The 18,490-nt window shown below is 39.2% G+C and overlaps 1 protein-coding gene across 6 annotated transcripts in view; it reads left to right on the top strand.

Annotated features, from left to right (window-relative positions):
• cadm2a (cell adhesion molecule 2a) overlaps window positions 1–18,490 on the top strand; it is a 215,382-nt gene that overhangs the window by 135,185 nt on the left and 61,707 nt on the right. For 3 of the 6 annotated variants that reach the window (XM_044222357.1, XM_044222355.1, XM_044222361.1), the window contains exon 2: window positions 11,000–11,026. The exons of the other annotated variants lie outside the window; for them this stretch is intronic. In XM_044222357.1, coding sequence (XP_044078292.1) covers window positions 11,000–11,026 — 27 coding nt within the window. The remainder of the gene's footprint in view (window positions 1–10,999; window positions 11,027–18,490) is intronic. 6 annotated transcript variants of the gene reach the window in all.

Raw genomic sequence — 18,490 nt, 5'->3', positions numbered from 1 at the left:
TATGCTTTCCCTGCCAGCATCTTACACCCTGCAGTTATGTGCTGGATTGTCTCAGGGGCCTCTTTGCACAGCCTACACCTTGGGTCTTGTCTGGTGTGGTAGATCTGGGCCTCTATTGCTCTGGTGCTCAGGGCCTGCTCCTCATGGCTGCATATATATATATATATTTATTTATTAAGTATATTGGTATGTTTTAAGTATATTACATTCTGCCTCAAAAATACATATAATATTTGTTTGTATCACAATAGCATTGTTACATTTATCATATATGTGATAAAGACCTGTTTCAGCATATTTGCATACAAGACTTGCTGTGTCTTCACATCTGTAATTTTGTGTCAGTGAAAACAGTTTCATTCTAACTGAGCTTAATCAATAAGACCTTATCCACCATCTAAGATTTTCACCAAATTGCTTTAATAAATGAAACGGGCTGCTCATCAGATTAATCTGCATACAGAAAGTAATATACCTAGTGAATGACTGGGTTAGAAGATATTAGAGACAGGATAGAAAGAGCTTGTTTTTTTTTTTGTTTTTTTTTAAGTTTAATACATTTAAACATACCTATGTCTGATTGGTTGGGTGGTTATAAACAAATGCAACATTTAACCAGGCACATCACTTACAAACAAATTCTTATCACAAGGACGACCTGGCAGGACTCTTGCCAGGCCAGCCCGGCAGGTGGCAGGCACACCCACACGATCACACAAAATATAAAGGACAAAAAGATGGACTGGGGAAAGGGGGGTGCAAAGCTCTGACTAACATCAGTAATGTAACTCAATGGACAGGTAAAAGCAATAGAAAAGAAGAGATTCAATGGGGAAATATGCAGAAAGTATAAACTTAGGTATGTGGAAGAAGCTTTTGCCACTTTCAGGTTGAATTAATCATAATATACACTTAACACAGTGCTTGTAAGGAAATTTGTGCAATTTTTGCATGCTAAAAATATGTCTATTCAGGAGGTAGTATAGCTCCATACAGAAATAAGGCTTATAGTCAGGTATTGTTCTGTACATCACTGCTCCATCTACTCCACAGATGGGAAGTGAGCAGCCACCTTTTAGGCTCATAGCTGCTCTCCTGTACATTAGCTGAATCCCTAATTAACAGAATTACTAAGTAATAGCTTTTCCTATGGAATAACACTTTTATAACAGCATAGGAGTGTGAAGTGAGAATATTCTGTTCTGATTTATATAATGTAGGCTGTGCTTGCAGCACATTTACTGTACCAATGTGGCCAGATTGATGGGTGGGTTAAAAAATAGTATCTCTTCTGAGAGGTAATGTAGAGAAGGAGAAGGGAGGACTATGAACAACATGGCAAAATATAAGATAAAGAAAATATTATAAGATTGAAGTTATTATCAAGGATTTGTATGTACCGGAGAAGCTGAGACACAGGAGGCGGAGATGTCCGAGCAGACGATCCTTGCAGGAGGCCTGGCTGACCTGGTTAGCTGGAGCTGGTTTAAATCCTATGGGAAACCTTTGTGTTGCAGAACTGCTCACCTCACTACAGTAGCTTCATTAGAAACTCTAATGCACTTTCCTGTCTCTCACATGTGTGTTGGTATATATGGTCTTTAATTTATGTGAATCCACATCACCCACACACACACTTGCTTGAGTTTTTCTTAAGAAACACTGTATGAATAATGCAAGCTACTGAAGTGGAATGAATTCTTTAACACATACACAGGCCACACACAAACACGCAAAGTGAGCCATTCTTCTACCTCTGCCTGCCCCCCGCTACTTGCTCTCAGCTTCTCCACTTGCCCGCCCAGGGATTGAACAACATAGTGTATTGTTGATTGAAAAACTAAAAACACCATTGAGTTGGAAAGCTGCAGGTGTAGGGATAAAAGGGAGGAGAATGAAAGACAAAAGAGAGAAAACTATAGTCATGGACTTGAAATAAGGATGAATCCATATGTATCTTTGATCCCTTTCTTCTTCCCTTTTTCATTTATAGCTGCGATCTTCAGTGAACTGCTGCCCACTGAGACAGGCTACAGTCCTGATGCCCTAGAGATTGCCTATTGCCATCATTACAAAAGCCCCCTGGCACTGCAGCACTTCACACACACACACACACACACACACACATCTGCATGTAAATGTGCAAGAGAGCACACAGTATTTTGCTTCTAAACAAACTCACAAAATCTTAACTCACACATGCACATACATGCAGCATTCATTAGGGGCCCCACAGGTCCCAAGCTTTCATTCCCTCCTGTTGGAAGTCTATTCTCTTCTCGACCTGCTGGAATGCCACAGAAACACAATGCTCTAAATAGAATGGGGTCTATAGGTGATGATTTGAAAATACGAGGTAACAGCCTGGCGGTGACTGAAGCAGTAACAATCACAGGGAGCTTGCACTGTTTGATGCCAAATGGTCCCTTGAGGGCGAGGCTCACCGGTCAGCTCCCTACAGAGACACAGTGAACACTTTGCCAATTTACCACTATTCTCACCTTTGTAATGCAACACAGCACAAACATGCCTTTGTTCACTGACCTTTGAATAATTCAGCTCGAGCTAAATGCTGTGACACATTTTTGATCAAAGTCTCACTATCAAGGGGAGGAGGCATTTTCCAGACACTATGTGTTCCTTTCCACTGAGGATAAAAGTTTCTCTCCTCAATACGATCTCTGACTAACAGTAAGGATAAAGCAACAGACTAGAAAATCCCTCTGAAATATATGATAATCCATATGTTTGAATTAAAGAGAGCACCCGAATAAAGCATTACTGCCACATAACTCCTTATCCTGTAGGGATTTGACCTCTGCACACGGTAACAAAATGAAGCTTGAAATTTTCCTTGGAAATCTCCTGTCCCGTCTCCCTGTGACGAATGGCTGGAGATTACAGGTTGGTGACCAGGCATACGCATCCACTTCAAAGCTTTGTCTGGAGGAAGCCATTTGTTACCCCCAAGGCATCTATCACAATATAACTTCACCTTCTAAACTATTCATTTGAAGAAGCAGTGGAAACAAAAAGCATCTGCTGAATTATAGGCTGTACCTGGACTGTCCATCATCCAACCGGCAGCACCTGTTTGACAGTGCTGTGTGTGTGTGTGTGTGTGTGTGTGTGTGTGTGTGTGTGTGTGTGTGTGTGTGTGTGTGTGTGTGTGTGTCCATCATCCTATAGCAATTCTTGTTTGACTTTTCTTGTTGGGGAGATTCATGATTTCGATATCCCTCGGGTGTTTTGTGGAAATTGAAATGTGCTTCACGAGCCCAGGGGGAATTTCTTAAAGGCTTTAAATGGCAAAATTTTATGGGCTGTGTGGGTGTATGCACATGCATGTGCCTGTATTTGTTTTTTGCAGTCAAAGGGCAGTTTTTATGAGATGACCATAGTCAAACCTACACTTGTCTGTTATCTTCTCTCTCCTGGTCTGCTCCTCGTTCATCTTCGCCTCTCTCTTTTACACCACCCACTGCACTATGATGAATAAAAATGTTGCATACTATATTACCCACAATAACATGATAAGAGTGAATTGAAGAATTCTGTGATAGGGGGCTGCCACAGTTACAGTCCAGAGGGTGTCTTAAGGGGATTAATCAGATACGTTTGGTGCTCCTGTCTTGTCAGTTTTTAGACAGAAGTCAATAAGTATTAACTGATAAGTTTGGACGCTTATGCAGAAAAGCAGAATTCTAAATAGTCCAAAGGGTCATAATTCATGTTGACTCTCCTTTTTATTTATTTTGTGTGGGAAGGGTTTGGTTGTTTGTCAGGCATGCGTTAATAACATGAGACAAACCCATGGCTCTGTGTTTCTGTAGAGGGCCTCTGCTACATGATAAAGATGGCTGCTACTGTGGATATACCTGCCAGTAGACAGATGTGGCTGTATTAGGTATACAGGCCTAAACAGCTATCAAGCAGCCTGGCTAACAACATAAGCTTATACATGTTAACAAGATAGATAGTCTTTCTGGCAACAGAACACAATCACAAAAATCAGATTGTTACTTTCCATCATAAGAATGTCACTTCACACAGACAGAGGCTATACTTGAAAACCTCTGCGTAAAGGTTTGGCTTTTGAGACAATTCACATATCTGTGAAAAAGGAGAAATGGAGAGAAAATCATAGATCCTTCAGTAAGTAATTTCAAAGTCACAGTAATAATTACTTATTACTGACTGGCATCACAGGTATTACTGGCACGGTGTGCAAAATACAGCTTGTGGTTTTAGTTGTGCTTGGAAGCCTACAAGTTTAAAATCAAAGGTTCACTCTTTGGGTTAAATATTTAAGAAAACGTATTTTTTGCCATCCGGGATGTCAAATCTTTGATGTTTAATATCTCAGAACTGAGCTCCATCCAGATAAAGCCGGATAGTTCAAAGCTCACCATTTGTCTAGCAGAGTCCCAGTTAATTAACATATATAATATGGGGAAAAGATCAGTTCAGGATTCTGTGCAGTACATACAGCATAGTGTCACTTGTTTCTGATAAGGTCTGCTGCATGCGTGGGAGGGTGTGATATATGGCAGCATGGATGTGCACTCTGTGAATAAAACCTGTGAGGTATGCATTTGGTAACACATTTTGTTATGTACAGTGTGTCCGTTGTATGCGTGTGAATGTCCAAGAATATGTGTAGTTGTAGTGAGTAGTGTACACGTGTATTGTTGTGTAGCTGTGCCTGCCGTGACCTTTCTTACAGAACCATAGTAACAATGAGCTTAATGCTATGCCAATGGTTAAACTTTTCAGTTGGTTTAACTTAATGCTCTTTGGTAAGTGGGCACATGTGATAATGCCTTTTCCATTGTTTTCATATACTGTATCCTGGACACATCATTATTTATCACTGACGTTTTCCATCACTTCTGCTTCAGAAACATTGAAATATTAGAAAATCATTATTTATTTATTATTTATTTACCAGGGACAATGCACATCAATGTAAATGTGCTGGAGTTAGCTAATGAGCTAAGTTTCATCCGTAGTCCCTGGGCAGATTATAACAAATAGTGCCTAATGTCATAAATAACATGCTTCTTCAAGTACTACAATACAATACAAGTCCATGTAAGACCTTAAAGATGAGGCAAGCATCTGCAAAATGTTTAAAACTATCTAAATTAAATAAATTGTACTTTTGTATTATATTGCAAAGGCAATAGCTATTGGCCTTTCTGTCAAGTGTTTTTAGTGTAAAGGGACTCAATTGGCTTCAGAGTTGTCATGCTTGCTCGTGGCCATCTTGTAAAACAGTATGCTATGTGGGAAAAGATCATAACATGTATAAAGAGGTTGGCTATAGGTATGGTCTTATATGCCTACATTTAGCCAGGTTGAATTTGATTGTACTGGCTAATTTTTTAGAACTCAGTTGCCTAGAGAAGAAAATTAATAATACCTTCCTGTCTCATTTATGCATCTCCTGTGAGCAAAGCAAAGAAGGAAAATAAGATGAATAAAGAAGAACAAAGTATTAGCTACTGTGTGTGTAACTGCCCCCACACCTCACAATATTTCTGTATTGTATAACATGGCATATGGTGTTCCACTGACTTCAATATAACCCTGTTATAGTCAGGGGGAGTCCTTGATTTCCAGAGGGCACAGAGCAGATGTGTCAGTAAAGAAATATTTCACAACTTTTGGCTATTTAATATCTGACTCCTTCCTTCTTTTTATCCATTTGTCTTTCTGTTGGTGCATTCTTTGTTGTTTATTTACATGTATTTTATCTATTTATGTGTTTATATTTGTTTGTGTATTAATGCACAACTAAAGCCAGAAAATAACAAAAGCCAATAGGTGTTCTGATTAAGTGAAAGCATAACTGTGTTATGGAACAACATTGTGTTGTTCCACTCAACTTTTAGTCACGCTTCCCTCAAGTCCGTTCCCATTTCGATGCAAGTTATGTCATGAAGGACCATTGAATTACCAAAGGCACAGAGAGGAAAACCAGACTTGCAAATAAGCTGCCATTTTGCTGGGTCAGCTTCACTGTACTTGATCTACACAAACACAAAAACAAGGCCCAAAGTGGTGGCAATCCCTCAGGTGCAAAGCCCCTATGTAAAGTGTGAATCCCTTGAGTCATCATCTTTGCATATTACCTCCAGATGATGGCCTCGTTGTCACCACAGCACAACACAGGTGTGACAAAGAAGTAAAAAAAATAATCATATTGCATAGTCTTGAGTTTCATAATATTTCAAACATTCCCAGACCATATTCTCATGATTCAATTAAACATTCTCAATTCTTGACCTCCGTCAAAATAAAGCCATTACTTAGAGCCCCTATTATGTAACAGTTATTAAGCCAGACCACTGTTTTACAATGCTAACATGTTGTTAACTGTATTAGACAAAAAGGCTGTTTTTATAATTATTGATATAGGAACTATACAGCACCAACAAGAGTTTATCACTGTGTTGTTAAGAGAACACAGAAAACTAAAAAAAAAAGCTCTGGGGTCCAGATTGCTTGGTGTCATTCACACATGGTCTGGTGATGGTGATTCACCAGATTTGGTTATTTTCAGTATGAAAAAAAAAATCTGGAAGGCGTTCATTCTGAATCCATAAACACTGCTGTAGACCATCTTTAGTAAGGATGAAACAAATGTTATGAAGTGTGTGTGTATGTGTCATCAACTTGTGTGCCTTTGTGCATGTGCACGTGTGTGTGTGTGTGTGTTTTATGGGCGTTTGGCTTATGAGCAGATGATTCTACCATGGACAGGGTATGTATGTATAATTGTGTTAAGGAGTGGAAATCAAATATGCTAAATTAAATGACAAACAAACAGATGTGTGTCTGCCTGTAATGCAAGAAAACAAGGACGAGGTAGACAGATCTAATAAAGCAGGCAGTATGGTGGCAATAAGCTGAATTAAGTAAGCTTCATTCCATCTATTAACACTGTTTACCATCTCCTTTATTACCCTAAGATGAACTGTGGCCCTTAGCAAAAGCTGTGCTAAATTAAATAAGATTTAAATACATTTGCTGCTAAATCAAATACAAGTTAAATACATTCGCTCGTATTCATTTGGAGCTATTTTTATGCTGATGATTCTTTTGAAATCAAAATAGTCACAAATGTGTGTAGGCCTTGCTATGAATATGTGTCGCAATGTAAATTTTCCTCAATGTCTTTACACTCTTGTGTAAGCAATGATTGATGGCTCCATGTACAGCAAAGTCATAAGGTGACAAAGAGTGTGTTAAGGTTTTACAGCAATCTGCTCACCGGTGGAATATTGGTTGGATTCCAAGGGCCTAGAGTACATCAAACATATGGTAAAACAGCTGCTGCTGTACGAAAGATAAGCTAAACTCTCCATCATGCCATGTGACATCACAGAAAACCACGTTAGACACATCGATCTCCATAGGCTTTTCGCTGCATGTCAGACTCTGAATATATCTGCCACAGTAAAAAAGGTAGCCCGAGGGAGCAAGGAAATACAGGAGGGGAGAGAAAGATGCAGGTAAGGAAAGGGTTAATAAGGAGAGTAAAAAGGCAGGTGAGACAAACTCCTGAATGAGCACAAGTTGAAGGGAAAAGAACAGAGAAGGAAAAGAAGAGGAAAACAGGAAGGATGTTGCAATTGAACGCATGTCCTCCCAGGAGACATATACCCTAAGGGAATACCATGATCACTGCATTGTGTGTGTGTGTGTGTGTGTGTGTCACAGTAGGTGGTGTCTGTATGAACTATCACACAGTTTATTTATGACAGCATCCCGCTGATGGTTGCAGAGACAGAGAATAACCTGCTTACAATTCAGTGCTTTTCTGTTCCACCAACATACAGTCACTTACCTTTCATTCTCTTAGATAAAGTGTGTGTGTGTTTACATACACACAATGCTTAGACCAATAGCTTCAAGCCTGGTTTATGTAAATACTGGGAAAAGTGGTTTACATGGATCTTCATGTTTATATCACAATTATTCCTCAACATAAAATAAAAAACAAAACTCTGAAAGTTTATCTAAAATGTAAGGTATTAATCACAAGGCCTTTGTGATGATCAGTTAAATAAAATTTATTCAAAAAGTGTATTTAGGTGAGAGTATATTTAAATATGTGTAATGCAGATTTTAAATATTTTCAACTTGCAGGACAGATCAAACTTCATTCAGCTGACTCTGAGTTCTCTTCTGTAAATGTCAGTGGGTATTCACCTTCAGAGTTTTTAAAGTCAAGGCACTGTGTAACATTCACTAGACACTATTTTTTTCATACTCAAGATACCATGAAATAAGGTTAAAGCCACATAAAGTGGTTTTTGACCACTAGGGGGTAGGAAAATTTCAATTTACCACAACAAAGAATGCATACAATCAGATTATTAATTTCTTATCATGCTAGCAAACTACTGAATAGTTACGCAGCCAGCAGAAACAGAGCAACATTCACTACCTGTTGAATGTACAGTAAGTCCAATATTGCTGCTGTTGTAGCCCCAGTTTGGTCCACCAACTACAGACATTGCGACAACAGTCCAATGAACCAAAATCCCAGACATGACTGCCTCGAATGTCGATTTCCTAAAAAAACAAAACATGTATTGCTCATCATAGAAAAATTGTGGACACAATACTGTAAGACTTGCAATACCGAGTACTTTAGTTCTTCTTGTAACTTCAAGAGGGGTTTTTTTTATCCAAGGAGAGCGTATTAGGTTGAAATACTGTATAGAAAAATAGCCAAATTTGACTCGACCCAGGGGCTAGTTTCTTTTGTATCTTTAGTGTATTCTGTCGAATCAGGAGTATTGAGAGCATGTGAGAGGTGGCCATTGTGTAATCCATTGGGAATACTCTGCTCATGGCATGGTAAAATGGGGGAATGAGAGAGTGGAATGAAAAGTGTTTTATTCAATTTCAGCTTGCCAGGACTTACCGAACTGTTGTGTTGGTTGCCTGGTAACTGTAATACTCGGAGATACAAGTGCAGAGAGTGTAGTGGAGAAGTCCCTCCGTTTTTCTCTTTTCTTCGCTGCTAGTGTTCACTCACTCTCTTTCTCTCTCTCTCCCTATAGCTCTATATGATCAGCGGTTGTTACGAGTGAATGGTGTTAAAAATATGTATTTTTCCATCTTTTGTCTCCAGGATCTGTCTTTTGTCTTTTTTTTCCCATGGGTATTGACTGGGAGAGATCATAGAGCCACAGTTGTGACAGCGAACTCATACCTTGACAGCAGGGATGAAAGGCAGGAATAGAGCGAGGTCAGACTTTGCTGAGGGAATATTTCACAAAGCCATCAGTCTCATGTAGGAAGCAGTGTGGGTAGAGATGTGCCCTGTTTCTCTGTTTGTCTCTCTCCCTCTTGACCAGTGGCACAGCAGTAAGGTGTGAAATTTTCACCGGCTGCCTGTGTGTGTGCATGTGTGAGAGAGGAATAGTGTAGCTTTGTGCTCACGATAATTTTTCTCTATATGATGATTTTTGCTTTTTGTTCCTCTCCCATTTGCCCCCTGTGGTGTGCCACTGAATATGCTGTGGTGCTGAAGACCAAAAATGTGTGCAAATTAAGTTTCACTAAACAATCAGGAAATTCTCTCTTTTACTTTCTCACTTTCTCACTCTATCTATCTTGCACCTTGGCGAGCTGTGAAATAGCACTAACAAAACATATCTCCATCAGCCACTTAAAATTGGCTATCAGGATTTGATGGCACTCAAATATAAACAACACAATATGTATGTGAGAGTTGAAAGAGTGGTTAGACTGTAGCAGACAGCAGCTGGCTTGTATCTGCTTTCAGGATTACTTTTGCTCCCTCTCTGACAATGAATTCAAACCTATTTACAGTATGTTGATCAACCAAAATGGAAAATTCTATAGTTGTTGTGTACAGACAGAGTGATTTATTAATCTGTAATCGAAAAGAAAGCACAATCATTTTTATAGCCTGCAGACTTGCCACCTGCAGTGATATTCTCTTTGTTCTTCCTCTCTCATTCTTTTTCAGGCGCCGTTTCTCAGAGCTGTACAGGTTTTCAGGCTCACTGGAGGCATTCCAATAGATCCATCAATTTGGCAAAGCAGTGTGTGTGAAGCATAAGAGTCATTCCCTCGGGATGCACACGCAAATACACAGACACATGCAGACACTAATAGACAATCTATGTTGTTTGTTTGGCTCTCCTCTGTGTTTTTACCAGCAGGATGTCTCAGAGGTGATGCTCTTGTTGTTGGTTAGATCCTCTGTGTTGTGGTTCCCTTTGTTTTTATACATGGCTATTCAGTATTTTGGCCTATATGGTTTTCCCTCCCATATCATGGCATATCCTCTGGTAGGCGACAGTCCTGCCTGTGCTTCTCCTCACTGATTACAGTGCTGTCAGTCACACCCTAATATGATGGTGCACCAGTGTGTGCAAGCATGACTGTAGTCTGTCCTGAGCACACACACACACACACACACACAAACAGACAAATCATTACTTCCTGTATGTCCACATACAACTGGAGCCATATAGACATCAGCTAAAACAAGATAGTCCACTGTAGAAAGTCTGTAATTTCCTAATTTCCACTAGAAATCAAATGAAGCACAGCATTCACTAATCAACAACATGATATCTATCTGCCCATATCCTTATGGGTCTTGCAAGCTCTTTAGAACGCAACAAGCTTCCTTGCATGATCCAGATGATGTGACGGGACTAATTAAAAGGTGCCACACTGTAAGGTCTCAATTTGCTGATGAGCTAAATCAGGACATTCTCTTTCAGGCTTGAACGATCGAACGGTTTCAGTACTCTTGGTTGACATTCAAGATAAAGACAATGCTGTTTCTGTATATACGTGACAGATACAAGCACACTGTTCTTCCTACAGTTATCTAATCAGCTGCTCTGTCTTCTGTCTTTGTTCTTTTTCCTATCTGTTTTCTGGCATCTGCCTCTCTTGCTGTCCATCCAACCCCCTCTTGTCTACTTGGGGACTCCAGTGATGGCTTCAAAGGGCAAAGTTCGAGGTGAGTTGTGGCTACGTTTCCCTGCTGTGCCTCTAACTCAGCCTGACAAAACTAACATCAGTAAAGTGAAACTGAATTTACCTTTATTCTCTTGCTTTTACATTTTTGTTCGCTTATTTCCAGAAAAGTCGTATTGTAATCTTTTGATGTAAGGCACTTTTTGAAGGGCCAAGGAGGTTTTTTAAAGGTTTTTGTCATGCAGCAATTTCAAATTCCATTTCAGCTTTCAAATACGCTGTTTTGTGCGTAATGGAATTTTTAGTGTACTTTAGTAAACACACTAAACTGCACTATGCATTGTTTACTCGTCACTACCCCAACAGTGGAAAACAGATCAGAATGTGTTTTCTGGTTTTAAAATGGTAGCACCACTACAACATAAAGCTCATGTTAGTGTCAATATTCATAGATTGTTTCCATATTTGCTAGTAAATCAATCAAGCTCGTAAACACTGAAGAGGACAGCCTGAGGTCACAAGATTAATAATCGAGTATTTAATTGTGTGATGTTGCCCTTTACCATTGCCAGACTCTGGAAAGGTGGCAGTAAATTACAATGATCAAAATCTTCTCCATCATTCCCTGTGTCTGCAGGATGGCAGTGAGGACAGATTATAGATCAGAGAGAGTCAGAGAGAAGAGGCAGAGTGTTTATTTGAGAGGAGATAACCTGATTTCATTCAGCTGTGTGCTTCAGTAAATATGCCTCTCAAAATTTAGTCAACCACATTCTGTTTAGTTACCATCTTTGGCTAATGATTATAGAAGCACAAGTCGTGGATACATCCTGAGCAGAGGTGTGATAATAAATCTGATGAAAAGATAAACATCAGCTTAGAGAGGCATACCTAACAAACTTGTTTATATATGTACAAATTGTATTAACAAATAATTAGTGGAATGCATTTTTAGTTATTGGTGGAAGTGATAAAGTCATTCTAAGTATCTCCTATTAAGCATTTTCCTTAAACGATCAGAATCTGAGACAAAATACAGTATATTCACAATATGAAAATATATGTGCCCAAATGTAAATGTGTTTATATTTTGCAGATAATCAGAATAATAACCAACCAGGGTAAAAACACCTCATGTAAACACCTTGGTCAGAATCGAGTGGCCCATCTACAGAAATAATCTAATATGTCGACAGATAAGAAATTGTTGTGTAAATGCTCTTTCCAATTAATTTCAGTTTTCAGAAAATCTATACTCTTTCTGCACATGCTCATGCAGAGGAGTCGAAAGTGTTCCCCTGGGAAGACGCACCACCCTCTCTTCCATTGTTTGTCGTTCATGAGCACTCTCCACCACTTTTCCATGTGGTGCATCTTTCCCAGGGGACCTGTATTTAAAAAAAGTGACGTTTACCAGGAAATTCTGAATGAGTAGCTGGCCTTCTGCTTTTGTACAAGCAAATTATTATTACCTTGAAGCAAGGTTCATCGTTTTCAATTCAATTCAATTCAAAGGGCTTTATTGGCATGAAAGTTTAAAGAAGATGTTACCAAAGCATCAAAATATATTTGTCCAAATATTTGGATAGCACACAATAAAAGTAATATGAACATTAACACAACATTATTAAGATTGATATCCCCAATTAACAGTAATGTTATGGATTGTATGTAGGAACAGAGTAACTCACCCAGTAACCATCTCCTCATTACATTACAACAGATCATATCACACTGTGTGTGTGTGTGTGTGTGTGTGTGTGTATGTGTATGTGTGTCTAGATCATTCATTGTCACTCAGGTTGTGGCATGTTGATGCATACTGGGCAGCAAGATATGCCCTGTCTGCTTCTCCTAGGAGTATTTTTTATTTTAAAAGGTCATATTCAGTATCTGAAATTACAGAGTTTTCAATATTGTGTACCTTTTCCTCCACCTGCTCATCATCACCCTCAGCAGTAGCAAAGGTAGTAACAGCACCAACATCACGTTTCCCCTCTACACTTCACTATGCAGGATGTCCACGCTTTCCTGCTGCATCTGAATGCGTGATTAATTCAAACCATCTCTCATTCTGACTGTGAGATCTCCATCTCATCCACTATTGACCCCCTCCTCTCTTTAAAGGCCACCCTAACCTGGCTATCATCCTTTTTTATCTTACTGTGACAGAAGAGGAAATCCATTGCACTCACCCTTAACAGAGAAAGAGAGGATGTGTAGATCAGAGCCAAGCACATGTCTCCCTCCTGCCTCTCTCACCGTTATAATGAGGCTTATTGGTAGGAAAACATAACAAGCCAGATAAGATTCATGCTGATCAGTGGGCAGATAAAGGCTCAGTTCACCAGTGTGAGAGAGAGATATGTATGTGACTGAAAGACTGAGTGACAGGTTGAGGGGGCCTTTTGTATATATTCATTTGTAAATGTGTATGTAGTACAGCCATTGACTGTATACAGCACCAAAGTTAAATTTTCCAATCCCTACACTTTACTGGTAGAAGATTACATCACAGATATTTTAAGAAAATGTGACAACATAATGGCATCACTGTCGGGATGCAAATGAGCATGAAAAAGGACCTCATTAAACACAACACACAGAAATATGGCACCTGTAAAGAATATGTGTGTGTGTGTGTGTGTGTGTGTGTGTGTGTGTGTGTGTGTGTGTGTGTACCTAGAAACACAGTTTCTAGGTACCTTTAACCTGTTTCTTTGAAATTGCTTTGAATTCGAATCCATTATGGTCATTGTGAGTGTTCTGTTACACAATGTGTGTGCCATGGTTTCCAAGTTCCTGATACCAACTAAAGGTTATATATTAGAAATAATACTTCAAATTAGGGGTAAAATCTGACACTGTGACCCCCATGACAAAATCAAGACAACTGCTCGCCCCCACCAGCAACCCCCACCCCAACTGTTCCAGGAATATAATATGTTTATGGGACATTCTGAGCCTTAGTAATGTCAAACATGTGTATCTTGGTAGTGCAACACGAAAAAAATAATAATACTAATGGATTTTGCAACTCATATTATTACTTATTTGTCTTACTTCTATTTAGAAGATAAGCATGCACAAAATTTTTTAACTACAGTTTCTATAATGCTTTGGGGGATGTGCTGATGTCAAAAGGAGCATCTTTTTTCTGTGATTTCTTAGAAAATGTATGGACATTTATTCATTTATGGACATCGAAGATATTTAGATGGTTGTAAGAGTTTCCTCAAATTATGTACTCAGATGTACTCATGCTGGGTCAGACCAGTCTGAGCTTAGCTTTGAGACAAGATATTCAGTTTTAACCCTGCCTCTGTGGGCCCTGAGTGGAAGTTGTGGTAAAAGAGCATTGCAGCAAAGTAAGTCAAATGATAAAGCTGCTTTTAAAACCAGCACTTTCTGCTCACTGACTCTTGTGGATCTCCCCTGGGGTGAGAAGCATTTCCCCAGATCACTCTTAAATGAACAGTATCTGTCAACACATCACCACACATTAAAAAATCACACTGTGGCATGTTGAGTTGGGGAATTTGGGAGTTTTTGGTGGCAACAGTGATTAGTCTGATTTCCCTCATGAATGCCACCCTAGTCTGCTATCATCCTGCTCTCACCCCGTATGAAAGCATAAGAAATGAATCGCTTCCTGTGATAAAAAGAAGAATTTCTCTTCCACATCAGTTTGAGAAAATTTGAGAATTTCAATAGCCACAATAAATCTGATTTCCCTGACCTTATGCTTTTATGACATTTAATTTACAAAACCTACTAAGCCAGCAAGCTGATATTGCTTTGCCATTGCTTGGCCTTATGTTTATAGAGTGGAATATTTGAGGCTGTGTATAGCCAAAGCTCTGCCTTCTGTGTCCTTGTAGTGCTGAAAATAGAACATATTTTGGGATTTTGCACGATTTTTGAACTCAAAATAACTTATAACACTTATAATACTTATTGTATATAGCACTGCTCACTTTCAACCAGCTTCTCATTGGTAACACACTATCCACACTTGTACATGTACAAAGAGGTGAAATGTACTTTTACCTGCAGAATAATTTAAATGCCTGTTTCTCACATGTCTGCTTAATATCTCAGCAAATGCGACCATGTGAGAAACAGGTCCTCTTTGGCTAGAAGGAAGCGTTTAAGATATTGCTCCTTTGTTTACTCCATTCCCTCCTTCCTTGCTTTCACAAAATATGTACTTCTGTCCTTACCTAGCTCGTCTTTACTGTCAGCTTCTTCTGCTCGCTTTTGCCAGCTGGAAGAAAGCAGTGTATGAAGTGTTTATAAAGGCCAGGTTCACCTCTGTCATAAAACCAAGAGATGTCTGCCCTTGGCTCAGAAGGAACAGTGAGATCTCTGGCCATTCTGGACTGAGCGAGTTCAAACTCAGGCAGCACACACACAGAGAACGGGTAGAGGTTTATATCTCTGCCCTTTAAATTGATGTGGCTGAATCAAGGGCAGGAATACTGGGCAAATGATATTGGTGTCTGGCAGCGTGTCTGGTCACCAATTTGAAATTAGTGTGTGGGCTTTTATAAATGATGATATATAGGACTCACTCCTACATTACACAAAAGTTCAGCCGTGGGAGTTTTTCCTCTGCAACAAAAAAAATAAAGAGAAACTGCTGTGTGCTCTGGCATGTTTGTTTCTTCTAGTGCTTTGTACACACAAGAAGGTGCTATCATAGGAGAAATTCTTCGTGGATGTTCTGTCACTACCTTGACATCATCTGTTAACGCCTTTCACACTCCACATGCTACTGGAAACATCCTCCCCCCTATCTCAAAAACATGCCAAAAAGACTTCACTCTCCCCTCTGACAGCTCGTGACTCCTACCAAACTGTCCTCTCTCTGTCACTCCATGCCACGCTTAAACACCTAATAGCACCATGGAGAAGTAGGTGATATTTTGTTGATCTGACTCCAGGGGTTGAGTTGGACGTCAAGTTTGTGATGGCAGCACCAGCAGCTGCCCAGTCTAATTACTGTATGTAAATGACAACAGCACTGCCATAGCCAGCATTTCTGGTGCTGGATAATTAATTTCATATCTCCAGATCAGAAATGTCTATCCTGAGGTGGTTGGACGCCAGCGCTGAATACAAAGGTAGCTCCGCCCTCTGCAGGGGTTGCATTCAATTTGCTCACAGCAGGAATCTTATCACTGTCAAAATAGCAAGTTTAGATTGTAAATGTGCACACACACACACGGAAATTAGCATACAGCTCATTCAGAAACACAGAAGAAAGCAGAAAAAAAGATCACTTCAGTTATAGGAACCAGAATGGAGAGATGCTACATTACCCAATTTATGGCTATTTGCATAATAATAATGTGATTTATATAAATATTTCTAACTCATAGAGTTAAGTTCATTAAATGTCACTAAACTTAAAATAAAATGTCATTACGCATTATTACCTGCCAGCATGGTGTCTATGAACGGAATATATTAGGCATACATTTATACATCATGTGTATGCCTTGATTGTTAGATATCAGTTAGTTGCAGCACGTACATTAGGGAAATGTCGATATTGTTAGGGACGAAAATGAAAAAGAAGATGGAGATCCACATTACAAATTGATATTCAGATAGTATCTCCATAAAGCTTATTTGAGTTTTTCATGGGCAAATGCATATATCTTGAGATATATGAAAGATAAATTGAGAGTATTTTCACTTAGTGCATCGTGCCTGCAATGAAGCAAATGTTAACATAACCATGTCCCCATTCCAACCAGAACCACTCTAAATGCTCTTCATTTTGTTTTTATTCCTTCATTCAGTACAAAATATTATGGCTTGCAGAAGACAGATATATGACAGCTGGCTTGCTCAAACATGAGAGCTCATAGCGAAAGAAAAAGAAACAAGTCATGTTCCTAAGAAAAAGGAAGGAGTTTGTGTGAAAATTGTCACTATGGGACTAAGAGTCCCAGAGCAAGGGCAGGCAGTGATGATGCACCTGTCTGCTATGTTAGCTTCTGTTCCAGGAAGTTACTAACAACATTTTGTGCTCCATATTATCAGCTAAAATTGGTTCTTGCCCAGAAAAATAAATAAATCCCTGCCTGGAAGTTCCGGTACATTTGTATTTTCAACATTTTGTTGATGCTCTGAGGTTGGGGATACGTTTTTTTGCTCAAGGACACTGTGACAGAATACATGGCTGGTTTATGAATTCACACCAGCTCTTGAGATGATCAAACTCTTGACCTTGTACAGTCGCTCCAATCACTAGGCCACCCTGCTGTCAGACACTCTGAGAATCACTCAGTCTGAGAAGCTTGTGTATCCAGCTGTGTAGCCACCTGTGTAACCTTATAGACACTAACTGGTCATGGCAAAGCTGTCATGTCCTATGTAATCTTTTGCATCTCATTCATGATCTTCTGAGTGGGATGCATTTTGAAAAGTGAGCCACTGTTTTACAGTGCTGTGCAATGGTGCCTACACTTTATGTGGTGAAACAAATACATTTTTAACATTACATGATACATGATAACAACAACAGCATGTGTTCATAATTCCTTTTTATCTTGAGTTTAAACATAAGTAACATTAATAATGAAATATTGCTCTATAAAGGCAATGCAGTTTTAATATGATTTTCACCAACCTTGAGTATTGTAAGGGGAAATTCTGTTCCTAAACAAACCCAAAGGTTAGCCAAACTTATTTGGAAGAGAAAAGGCGAACAATAAGATTATCTAAGATTATGACCTAAACTGTCCTTTGTAAATATCTGTTACAGTTTGCATATGCTGTAGTAACTTTTTGGTTCAACTCTGACCTTACTGTAGTATAGCGTTTCTCAACAGGGGCGTTCAGAGAGGGTGTTGAGGTGTTTTGGGGGGGCATTTGTTTAAGGCAGATTTACACCAAAGATTCAGTTCAATCAGATTGAATCTTGCAGTTACTTGCAAAATACTGTGGTCTGCAGCATTCGAAAACTTGCCACTTTATACCAATGCAGCTAGAAGAGACGGTGGATTGTTTCCAAGCAACAACTCTGTACTTCAGTGTTTTTTTCAGCTTTCTGTAGCACAGCTCCATGCTGTTTTCCCGAGAACGGGACGTCAGAGTATCATCTATAAAATTTCACCAACACGGCATTTACTGTCAACTCAGGAAAATGGACGCTTTCTTCCTTGATATTCCCTGTGGAGGAAATTAAGAGTTTCTACTTCTTGAAAGCATTCACTTCTCCAGAGGATAGGCCTACACCGTGAACGCTATGTTATCGCTGTGGTTACAAATTTACAAGAGGGATCTTCCGCTGTTGGACTTCCCGTGAAAGCAATTTAGTATCCAGACACACACTATAACACTATTCAAGTGGCTTTATTGGCATGACTGCATAGGATACAACGTTGCCAAAGCATATCAACACATATGATCATAATAAACATAAATAAACAATTTTCTAAAACAATATTCTAAAACCAGACACCTGCCACCTGACAAGCTGAGTAACAGTAAT

This window comes from Siniperca chuatsi, linkage group LG14, assembly GCF_020085105.1.
Source record: "Siniperca chuatsi isolate FFG_IHB_CAS linkage group LG14, ASM2008510v1, whole genome shotgun sequence".
Taxonomy (NCBI): domain Eukaryota; kingdom Metazoa; phylum Chordata; class Actinopteri; order Centrarchiformes; family Sinipercidae; genus Siniperca; species Siniperca chuatsi.
This window is presented reverse-complemented; position numbering and strand designations above follow the sequence as displayed.